The sequence below is a fragment of the Mobula birostris genome, chromosome 24 (genome assembly GCF_030028105.1).
Source record: "Mobula birostris isolate sMobBir1 chromosome 24, sMobBir1.hap1, whole genome shotgun sequence".
NCBI lineage: Eukaryota > Metazoa > Chordata > Chondrichthyes > Myliobatiformes > Myliobatidae > Mobula > Mobula birostris.
In genome coordinates, this window is record NC_092393.1 from 61,691,745 (window position 1) to 61,703,855 (window position 12,111).

At 44.0% G+C, this 12,111-nt stretch overlaps 1 protein-coding gene across 2 annotated transcripts in view; it reads left to right on the top strand.

Moving 5' to 3' along the window:
- The first annotated feature begins 993 nt into the window (after positions 1 to 993).
- Positions 994 to 12,111, top strand: part of LOC140187338 (C-Jun-amino-terminal kinase-interacting protein 4-like) — a 295,764-nt gene continuing 284,646 nt past the window's right edge. For both annotated transcript variants that reach the window (XM_072242530.1, XM_072242531.1), the window contains exon 1: positions 994 to 1,523. In XM_072242530.1, coding sequence (XP_072098631.1) covers positions 1,227 to 1,523 — 297 coding nt within the window. In that variant the 5' untranslated portion in view covers positions 994 to 1,226. The remainder of the gene's footprint in view (positions 1,524 to 12,111) is intronic.

Genomic DNA, 12,111 nt, shown 5'->3' on the forward strand with positions numbered 1-12,111 from the left:
TACATTTATTATCAAGGTTATACATTGCACAACTTTGAGATTCGTCTCCCAACGGGGAACCACGAAACAAAGAAACCTCAAAAGAACCCATTCAAAAAGGACTATCAAACACCCAAAGCACAGAGAGGGGGAAAAAAAACAAATCATGTAGACAATACAACTGAGCAAATAGCTTCAGAAGTGGAGTATTACAAAAAGCGTGAAGCCAGGCATCACTACAGCTAGAGCAACCCACAGCCCGAGTTCAGCACGGAGCTGAGAAAACGGTGTGGAGCAGCATACAGAACTGGCCCTCACCTCAGCTCTGGTCCCAACACCCTGACCTTTTCAATCTGGCCTGACACTTAAATAAAATATAGTAACAAGAACACCAATTTAAAGAGTTCTTCAAAGTGAGTCTGTCAATCATGGAATCAATTCTAAGTAGTAGTGAATAAAGATATTTATGCCAGCTCAGGAGCCTGATGGTTGTAGGTTAATAACTATTCCTGAACCTAGTGGTGTGGGAACATAAGGCTTATGTATTTCCTGCCCGGAAGAAGGCATGGCCTGGATGGTGGGGGTCTTTAGTGATGGATGCTGCTTGCTTAGGGGCAGAGCTCCATGTACTCAGTGGTGGGGAGGGCTTTTCCTGTGATGTGCTGGACCACTTTCTGTAGACTCTTGGGCTCCCGGGCATTTGTGTTTCCACACCAGGCCACGATGCAACCAGTTCGGCTTCTCTCTTTTGGGCAGCTATAGAAGTTTGTCAAAGTCTGAAATGTCGTGCGGAATCTATTCAAACTTATAAAATTTCGTTTGAACATGTGCTTCTGGCGGTGGAGACAATGTATAACTCTTCATTTTGACCTTAAGCCACGCACCCAATTTTAAAAGTAATCAGACATAGGTGGCTGTAAATAAACAACATTCCTGCAGAGGGAGGAGACTCTCTGCTTTGGAGCGCGGGGTCGTGGCGTCAGGCATGCAGCGGGAGCGGGAGCGAGGCCGCGCGTCAGACGCCGAGCGGGAGCGCGCGCTGGGGGCGGGCCCGCCGCGCCTGTGGCCTCGAGCCGAGTGCGGCGTCAACACAGGACGAGAGATCGGCAAGGCCCCTGGAGCGCAGCGGTGGCGGCTGCATAAACACCTGGAGCTGAGGGGGGAATTACACATCTCTCTCCTCACGCTTTACTCGGGTGTAAATAATTAGTTTAACTTTCTCCTCACAGATCAAGAAATTGTCAAAGATGGAACTAGACGATGGAGTGGTTTACCAGGACGACTCCAACACCAACGTTATGTCGGAGCGGGTATCGGGCCTGGCGGCCAGTATTTACCGCGAGTTCGAGCGCATGATCCGCAAATACGACGAAGACGTGGTGAAGGAGCTGATGCCGCTGGTGGTGGGCGTGCTGGAGAACCTGGACGCGGTGTTCGCCGAAAACCAGGAGCAGGCGGTGGAGCTGGAGCTGCTCAAGGAGGACAACGAGCAGCTCATCACGCAGTACGAGCGGGAGAAGGCCCTGCGCAAGCACGCCGAGGAGGTGAGTCTTTCTACCCGGTGGAGCTCGCTCTCTCCTCCCGCCTTGCGTTCAATCAGGACGAGGCCCGCTCAGACCTCTCACTCTAACCTCGCCCGGCTTTAAGTCCCGCCTGTCTTATTCCTGATTGGACAAAATCTCTCGGGGAGAGCCCGCCCTCTCCGGCTGCTAGGCAGCGAAGGGGCCTCTAGGCTGTCACTCAACCCCCTAACAAGTTCGGTTGTACCCGTTGACAAATCTAACGGTCCTTAAGCTTCCAAAATAAAACCGCCCAAATTGTGTTTTCTTTCTTCAGGCGAGGTGTTGTTTATGGGGAAAGTAGCGTCTGGAGGCTGGCGACCCTGTACTGTCCCTCCTGCAGGTTCCTGAGTGAGCTTGCACACTGTTTGCATCAGCGTGAATAAGCGCAACGCGAGTTGCGGTTGGCAGCAAATCTCGGCGCTGAACTCCACCCAGAGCCCAGTCAACCTGACAGCAGCCGATTCCTTGCAGAACTTCCCGCATCGTTTTCTTCCTTTTCCTTCCCAACACCCGCCCAACTCGGAGCGGAACTACACTAACCTCTTCCACCCAGGGATTCGTTAAAAGCTTTCCTCCTACCTACCTCCCCAACATCTTTAAATTCATTTAGCTGTATTCCAAAGAGATCATTTTGGGTGTTTTCTCCAAAAATGAAATCCCGCCTGAAACTAAGTACAAACTAGGAAAGGGTTTATTTTTGTTGGTGGGTGCAGTGCATAACCGAACATTCCAGGTGACAGTGTAGCTCCTTTGATTTGGAACAAAGTTATATATTTAAACCACGTTGACAGTTGCTGCATTTTTCAAATTGTTGCTGCAGCTTTGTGTTTAAGAATTGTTGTGTGGGTTTCTGGACCATACAATATCTGTCTTGATTTAAGTGATCATAATGTTGTGTTGAGAGATAGAAGTAATCTTCAGATAATATGTGAACTGTCTAATGTACCGTAGTCGTAGTGTTTATGGTTATTGTGAATGACGATCCAAGTTGTAGGGCAAAATACCTGTCCATAACTTCAGTAATTATACATTCTTGCTCCCCTAGTGATGGATTGTAATGGCCTTGCAATCAAACACAAGACAATTGTGTATTTTGCTCTTTATGGTCCAAAGACAGGGCCCAATCTTAATTTTTTTCATAAAATTCATCCTCCACTTTTTTCTTTTTATCCTCTTGAAACGTCAAACGTTATCTATCCCTTGAAGTATTGTTCGGATTGCTAAATGCTACTCTGAAATACAGTGGCATGCAAAAGTTTGGGCACCCCGGTCAAAAATTTCTGTTACTGTGAATAGCTAAGTGAGTAAAAGATGACCTGATTTCCAAAAGGCATAAAGTTAAAGATGACACATTTCTTTAATATTTTAAGCAAGGTTACTTTTTTTCCATCTTTTACAATTTCAAAATAACAAAAAAGGAAAAGGGCCCAAAGCAAAAGTTTGGGCACCCTGCATGATCAGTACTTAGTAACACCCCCTTTGGCAAGTAACACAGCTTGTAAATGCTTTCTGTAGACAGCTAAGAGTCTTTCAATTTTTGTTCGGGGGATTTTTGCCCATTCTTCTTTGCAAAAGGCTTCTAGTTCTGTGAGATTCTTGGGCCGTCTTGCATGCATTGCTCTTTTGAGGGCTATCCACAGATTTTCGATGATGTTCAGGTCGAGGGACTGTGAGGGCCATGGCAAAACCTTCAGCTTGCGCCTCTTGAGGTAGTCCATTGTGGATTTTGAGGTGTGTTTAGGATCATTATCCTGTTGTAGAAGCCATCCTCTTTTCATCTTCAGCTTTTTTACAGATGGTGTGATGTTTGCTTCCAGAATTTGCTGGTATTTAATTGAATTCATTCTTCCCTCTATCAGTGAACTGCTCCCTGTGCCACTGGCTGCAACACAAGCTCAAAAGCACGATCGATCCACCCCCTGACTCTTACAGCTATCTGGCCTATTCCTCTTCCCACCCTGTCTCTTGCAAAAACGCCATTCCCTTCTCACAATTCCTCCGTCTCCGCCGCATCTGCTCTCAGGATGAGGCTTTTCATTCTAGGACGAGGGAGATGTCTTCCTTTTTTAAAGAAAGGGGCTTCCCTTCCTCCACTATCAACTCTGCTCTTAAACGCATCTCCCACATTTTGCGTACATCTGCTCTCACTCCATCCTCCCGCCACCCCACTAGGAATAGGGTTCCCCTGGTCCTCACCTACCACCCCACCACCCTCCGGGTCCAACATATTATTCTCCGTAACTTCCGCCACCTCCAACGGGATCCCACCACTAAGCACATCTTTCCCTCCCCCCCCCCCCCGCATTCCGCAGGGATCGCTCCCTACACAACTCCCTTGTCCATTCGCGCCCCCCCATCCCTCCCCACTGATCTCCCTCCTGGCATTTATCCGTGTAAGCGGAACAAGTGCTACACATGCCCTTACACTTCCTCCCTTACCACCATTCAGGGCCCCAAACAGTCCTTCCAGGTGAGGCAACACTTCACCTGTGAGTCGACTGGGGTGATATGCTGCGTCCGGTGCTCCCGATGTGGCCTTTTATATATTGGCGAGACCCGGCGCAGACTGGGAGACCGCTTTGCTGAACATCTACGCTCTGTCCGCCAGAGAAAGCAGGATCTCCCAGTGGCGACACATCCCATTCCCATTCTGACATGTCTATCCACGGCCTCCTCTACTGTAAAGGTGAAGCCACACTCAGGTTGGAGGAACAACACCTTATATTCCGTCTGGGTAGCCTCCAACCTGATGGCATGAACATCGACTTCTCTAACTTCTGCTAAGGCCCTACCTCGCCCTCGTACCCCATCTGTTACTTATTTTTATGCACACATTCTTTCTCTCACTCTCCTTTTTCTCCCTCTGTCCCTCTGAATATACCTCTTGCCCATCCTCTGGGTCCCCCCCCCCCTTGTCTTTCTTCCCGGACCTCCTGTCCCATGATCCTCTCGTATCCCCTTTTGCCTATCACCTGTCCAGCTCTTGGCTCTATCCCTCCCGCTCCTGTCTTCTCCTATCATTTTGGACCTCCCCCTCCCCCTCCAACTTTCAAATCCCTTACTCACTCTTCCTTCAGTTAGTCCTGACGAAGGGTCTCGGCCTGAAACGTCGACTGCACCTCTTCCTACGGATGCTGCTTGGCCTGCTGCGTTCACCAGCAACTTTGATGTGTGTTAGTTGGGAGAGGTGTTCTTTTCATGAAATTCTGCACCCTTTTTTCCCCAAACGTACCTTTGTTCATTGCGGCCAAGAAGTTCTATTTTAACTTCAGTTCACAGGACTTGTTTCCAAAATGCATCAGGCTTGTTTAGATGTTCCTTTGCAAACTTCTGACGCTGAATATTGTGGTGAGGATGCAGGAAAGGTTTTCTTCTGATGACTCTTCTATGAAGGTCATATTTGTTCAGGTGTCACTGCACAGTAGAACAGTGCACCACCACTCCAGAGTCTGCTAAATCCTCCTGAAGGTCTTTTGCAGTCAAACGGGGGTTTTGATTTGCCTTTCTAGCAATCCTACAAGCAGTTCTCTTGGAAAGTTTTCTTGGTCTTCCAGACCTCAACTTGACCTCCACCATTCCTGTTAACTGCTATTTCTTAATTACGTTACGAACTGAGGAAACGGCCACCTGAAAACGCTTTGCTATCTTCTTATAGCCTTCTCCTGCTTTGTGGACATCATTTATTTTAATTTTCAGAGTGCTCGGCAGCTGTTTAGAGGAGCCTATGGCTGCTGATTGTTGGGACAAGGTTTGAGGAGTCAGGGTATTTATAAAGCTTTGAAATTTGCATCACCTGGCCTTTCCTAACGATGACTGTGAACAAACCATAGCCCTAACAAGCTAATTAAGGTCTGAGACCTTGGTAAAAGTTATCTGAGAGCTCAAATCTCTCGGGGTGCCCAAACTTTTGCATGGTGCTCTTTTTCCCTTTTTTCACTCTAAAATTGTACAGAACAAAAATAATACACTAATCTTGCTTAAAATGTTGAAAAGAATGTTTCATCTTTAACTTTATGACTTTTGGAGATCAGTTCATCTTCTACTCACTGAACTATTCACAGTAACAGAAATTTTGACCAGGGGTGCCCAAACTTTTGCATGCCACTGTATGTTTTTTAATTGCTTGCATGTCCTGGGATCTTTTGCCTTCCTAAGAGAGCTGAAAGACCTTTCCTTTAATGTCTCAGCTGAAAGAAGTTGCTCCTGACACTCAACATTAAAGTTTAAGATTAATTAATTCTAACCTCAGGAGGTACAGGAGCCTGAAGGCACATACTCAACATTTTAGGAACAGCTTCTTCCCCTCCATCACCAGATCTCTGAATGCTCTATGAATACTACCTCACTATTTTACTTTCTTTTTGTATTAATTTATTTTGAAATATCTTTCTTACTATAACTTGTAGCTTATAGTTTTTTTAATATATTGCACTGTACAGCTTCTGCAAAACAACAAATTTCATGACGTATGTCAGCGATATTAAACCTAGTTCTGATTCTAATTTGGACTTGATCTCACAATCCTCATCGGCTGAACTGCTACTCATGTATCACCTTGATAATGAGTGTTTGTTGGGTGTTTGGCAGATTTTCTGGTGAAATGATGATGCCGTTATTTGTAGTCAATCTATGGTTAGTTAGATATATTGCTGTTTTATTTGAGAACTGATTTAGCCTGAAGTGGAGCTCTAATGGCACCTTGATTCCCTTGATAACTAGCTGTTGGGTAACACTGGCATGATTGTCATTGCTTCTGTCTGTCTTGACATTCCATACAATACAGCACATTACATGCCATGAAAGAAAATGCTTGGAGATAGATATTGCTCAAAATGATGTGCCACAACATTGGGGGCTAGACGGTGGACAATAAACAATGGCAGGACGGTGGTGAAAGTTTCACAGATCATCTGGAAATCCAGTGGTTCAATTTGGGAATCTTTTCACTGAAGTAACTGTCAGAGGCCATGGGTAAACAAGGCACTAACACCCTAATGCAGTTTTCCCACCATCAGTTGAGATTTTGTCATCTGGGTTGTGACTTCAACCCTCTAAATTTCAGAGCTTGGATTTCTTCCCTAAGCCACAATTTTCACTGAATATCTTCTTGTTCATAAAGCCATCCTCCTTGTAGCAGCCTTTAGCCTGATGGCTACAATGATTCATGGTAGCTTTTAGTCCCGTCACACTTCTATGAAGTGGCTGCTTCATCACTCTGTTAAAGATGCTAGATAAAAGAAAAATGGTTTGAGTGAAAGAATTGTCACCCAGGAGGATGTCTACTCAATTTTTTCATGCTGGTTTTGAATTATATTTTCACCTTTTTTCTGAACATAATCCATTTTCCTTGTGTATGAAGAACGTAAAAAGATTTGTTTGTTTTATTGACTACACAAAAGCATTTGATAAAGTGAAGCACAATAAGTTATTTGAAATATTACAGAAAACTAGATCTAGATTCGAAAGACCTCCACCTAATCAGAAATCTGTACTGGGAGCAAGCTGCCGCTGTAAGAATAGATGGAGAAGTGAGTCAATTTACGAAAATCAAGAGCGGCATTAGACAAGGGTGTGTTTTCTCCCCTGATTTATTTAATGTGTGCAGTGAAACAATATAAAGACATCTTGGGAATCAAAGTTGGCGGTGAAAACATTAATAGTTTCAGATATGCAGATGACACTGTTAATTGCAAGTGCGGAGGAAGAATTACAAAACTTAACTGATATAGTTGTTGAAGAAAGTGCAAAACTGGGTCTATCTATCAGTTGCAAAAAGACAGAATGTGTGGTGATATCCAAAAGGAAGGAGAATCCCATCTGCAGGCTGAGAATAAACGGGGAAGACATAAATAAAACAAGTACAGAACTTTTGCTACTAAGGAAGTTGGGTGAAAGAGGTACAGTCAACATTTCGGGCCAAGACCCTTCGTCAGGACTAACTGAAAGAAGAGCTAGTAAGAGATTTGAAAGTAGGAGGGGGAGGGGGAGATCCGAAATGATAGGAGAAGACGGGAGGGGGAGGGATGGAGCCAAGAGCTGGACAGTTGATTGGCAAAAGAGATATGAGAGGGTCATGGGACAGGAGGCCTAGGGAGAAAGAAAAGGTGGGGGGGGGGAGGTCCAGAGGATGGGCAAGGGGTATAGTGAGGGGGACAGAGGGAGAAAAAGGAGAAGAGTCTCGCCCTGAAACGTCGACTGTACCTCTTCCTGGAGATGCTGCCTGGCCTGCTGCGTTCACCAGCAACTTTTATGTGTGAAGCAGCAGAGATGTGGTTTTTGAGGAGGATGCAAAGAATATCATGGACGAAATGAATATCTAACGAGGATGTCATGAACAGAGCAAACACAAAAAGAGAAATAATGTATGAGATCATGAAAAGGCAACGTAACTTCATTGAACATGTGATTAGGAAAGAGGAGTTAGAATGCACGGTAATTATGGTAAAGATTGAAGGGAAGAAAGCAAGAGGAAGACAAAGACAAATGATGATGGAGACAGCAGCCAGAGAACTGGAAATGAATACCAATGAATTGATCCACTTGACCCGAAACAGGAGTGTGTGGCCATGGCAGTCAAAGCTCAAACTGGGCACGGCACTTGATGATGATGATGATGAAGAACATGCAACTGAATACATTGTTTTCACCTCTGTCTTTTTTGTTTTATGATATTTAATTATTTTCCTCTTTGTTCAGGTAGAATAAAAACGTGTTTAATGTGTTGAATGGGCAATGTTGACCACTTGAATAATTCAACTTTTGTCTTTGTCTCTCCAAAGCTCAATTTACCCCCATATGTAATCTTTCCATATGTGGTGGATGTCTACAGTAAAGAGCTTAAATGCCATTAGAATATCTTCCCTACTCTAATCTTTCCTTATTTATCCTTGTAATTCTCTTTTGTATGTCATTTCCATGAACACCACCCTTCCTAAAGTGGGTGTAACTAAAACAACATTCAAACTGTTGAGCCAGTGATTTTTGTATGTTTAGTATTGCTTCTAGTATCTGTATTCTGTGGTGATATAATTAGAACAGTGCAGCACAAGTAGGCCCTTTGGCCCATAATCTCTGCTAATAATGATGCTAATTTAAACTAATTCCATCTGCCAATATGTGAAGTATAGCCTTCCCTCTTCATGTGCTTCTTAAATATTAAAATTCTTTAAAGCCTTCACATCCTTCCTGTAACGTTGCAAAATTCATCATTGGCTAATTTCAACAACTCATCAACCTGTTTCTCTGCTTCTGATTTAACGGTTCCTGTATCTAGTATATTTCATTCTGATTGTGTTCAATTTAAATTCATCTGTCCAATCTTCCGGTACATCTCTATTCTGTTGTTCCAGTTTGCTTTATGCTTTGTGAGTTACTACAGAAACAGCAAGTGTTAGATTAATAGTAAATATCTTTAATAAGTTTTAAATCCTTCTTGAATAGCGATGAGGGGCCATTAAGTTCAGTAAGGAGATTCAATATACTGAAGCTTTGTACTATGTGTAGCATTCTGATGGTACTATTGGAATGTTAAGTTTATGACAATTTAGTTATATTAGGTTATCAAGTTTGCTTTCATGTTGGTTCTGTTTTTAAATCAAGCTAATGAATTAACCAGATAAACATTTAGTTGGTTTGTCCTGACTGCTGAGTTGGAAGGAATTGCAGAGGCCTGTGGAGATTTAAGATGTGGATTTTTTTTTTGTCTGAATTGGGCCAAATAGCTCCTCAAATTTCTACACTTGTTAATGATATCATGATTGATGTGACTTTAGCCTTTGTATCATTTTCTGCCAGATGCACTTTATATACCATGATTCCCGAATCATCCAAGAATCTCTGCCTCATTTTTGTGTGCACCTGTAGCACCCTTTGTGGAGAGTTTGTATGGTTCACAATCCTCAGAAACAGTTCTTCCTGGGCTCAGTTTTTAATATGTGTCCCATTATTCTGAGTCAAGATTCCTTCATAAAGGCAAATTCTTGTGGCATCTTCCATAGAATATAGAAATTTACAGTACATTACAGGCCCTTCGGCCCACAATGTTGTGCCGACCGTGTAACCTGCTCTGGAAACTGCCTAGAATTTCCCTAGCACATAAGCTTCATGTGCCGTGTCAACTCTGCTCCTCTCTTGGTGATCAATGGGATTTCAGAAGAAAGATTGTTGATATGAAATGCTAACTTGGTTCCTCTCTTGCCTGAACTGCAACCGCTACTTAGTAATTGTTGTTCCTTTTCGTAACTTAAGGTGCATTAGGCGGCATTTTTTGCTTTTCCTCAGCATTTGTCTCTTTTCCAAGGTTGAGTTGCTTGACGCTCAACCCAGCACAGATGGAAAGTGTGCAGGGGGCCAGCCAGATTCAAACCCAGGACCAGTCACCTCGATGTCCGGTACTGATGCCACTACACCACCAGTCTGTTACTTAGTAATATGTCTAAAAAATGTATATCTTTATCTACTAGCATCACCTCCACAGGCAGCACGCACAAGGCACTAACCACTCTGTTTAAACAAAAAAAAACTGGCCTCCTAAATCTTTCTAGTTTTCCCCCTCTTACCCTAAATGTATAAATATAGGCCCTCAAATATCTGATCTTTCCACTCTGTGTGAAAGACTGACTACCCTGTCGGTGCCTTTAATAATTTTACCTGCTTCCATCAGGTCACCCATCAGCCTCTGGTGTATCCTCTCTTTATAGCTAATATTCTAAAACAGGGGTCCCCAACCTTTTTTGCACCGCGGACCGGTTTAATATTGACAATATTCTTGCGGACCAGCCACCTGGGGGTGGGGGGGGGGGCTGTTCAAGTAGGGTTAAACTCACCTCAACATATCTTTTACTGTTAGAGTTGCCAACTATCACTCCCAAATAAGGGACAAAAGTAGCAGTCAAATCCTGACGAAGGGTCCCGGTCCAAAATGTCGACTGTACCTCTTCCTATAGATGCTGCCTGGCCTGCTGTGTTCACCAACATGTTGACAAGACACTTGTGTTTACCCCGAGAAAGACTACCATGACCATGAAGCCTTGCGCGGGCTCCTGTGTGCGCATGCTTGACGTTCGCATATGTGACGTGCACATGCGCATACGTGCCAATTTTTTTCCCCCCACAAATCAGTTTTGGCTTAATCTTCCCAACTACACTGTACATACATTATTTCTACTTTATATAGGCTGTGTATTTATCATATCATTAATGCTTTTACTATATGTTAGAATTATTTTAGGTTTTATGTGTTATTTGGTATGATTTGGTAGGTTATTTTTTGGGTCTGGGAATGCTCAAAAATTCTTTCCGTATAAATTAATGGTAGTTGCTTCTTCACTTTACGCCTTTTCGGCTTATGAACAGTTTCATAGGAACGCTGTACCTTAGTGGGGGAAATACGGGACATGGGCGGTCCCATATGGGACAAACCAATTTAGCCCAATATATGGGATGTCCTGGCAAATACGGGACAGTTGGCATCCCTGTGTTCAAGTTCAACAGTGTGTGACAGGGAATGAGGAAAGGTGCTGCTGACTCATATCGCTTCCTCATGGCCCGGTAGCACATGCTTTGCGGCCCGGTGGCTGGGGACCGCTGCTCTAAAATACAGCAACGTCCTGGAGAACAACTTCTGCACTCTCTCCAAAGCTTCCACATTCTCTTGTAATATGCAACCAGAACTGTACACAATACTTCCAAGAGTGGCCCAGTCAAAGTTTAATACAGTTGCAACATGGCTTATCTGCTTTTGGTTCAACACCCTGACTTTCAGTTTAAGATGGCGCCACTGAAGTTGTGTGACAGTTTACTGGTAGCTTAGAAGGCAAGAAATATGACTAAAACATCATTAATAACAATTTCTATGCGGAAAATTGTGGTATACTATCACCGCAAACAATGAAGAGGTGAATGGAGGCGAAGCTGACTCACGCTGGTGCGTTGCATGGTTAGGGTGCAGTGTGTTTGAGGTAGTTATGGAGATAGAATTGGAGCAAATGATTCGAAGAGGAGTTGAGGCGGAAAAGTTTTGGTACCTGGCACCTAAACTGGGTGTGAGCACTAAGCACCAATCCAATTTGGGGAGGTTGTGAATGGCTTCAGGCTGGGCAGCTGGGGCCAAGCAGGGCATAACCTGGTGTTTGGACAATCTCCATGCTGGCCTAGATAGATTGGAAAGGCAGGATATGGAAGGCGAGGGTTGGGCTGATTTCGCTCGCTTTCCCGCGATGTTCACGCCTCTCTGTGGTGCTGAGGCTGTGAGTCTGCTCCCAGTACTACCAGCTTTGCGGTGGCTGGCCCTGATATAGGCTTTGGGCCTACTCCAGCTGCGCCGGGGATTCAGGTCTATGAACTCAATTTGGTTCGGAATGCTGTTGTTTGCTTCTGTTGTTTGCATGATTTGTGTTTTTTTTTCTCTTTCGCTATGCATTGGGTGTTGGTCTTTTTTTTAAATTGGGTTATTTCGGGTTTCTTGTTTTGTGGCTGCCTATAAGCCACAAAATTGATAAAGATGTACTTTGAGTCTTTGAACAAGGCAAATCTGCCATATGTCTTCTTTGCTGCATGTGTTGCCATTTTG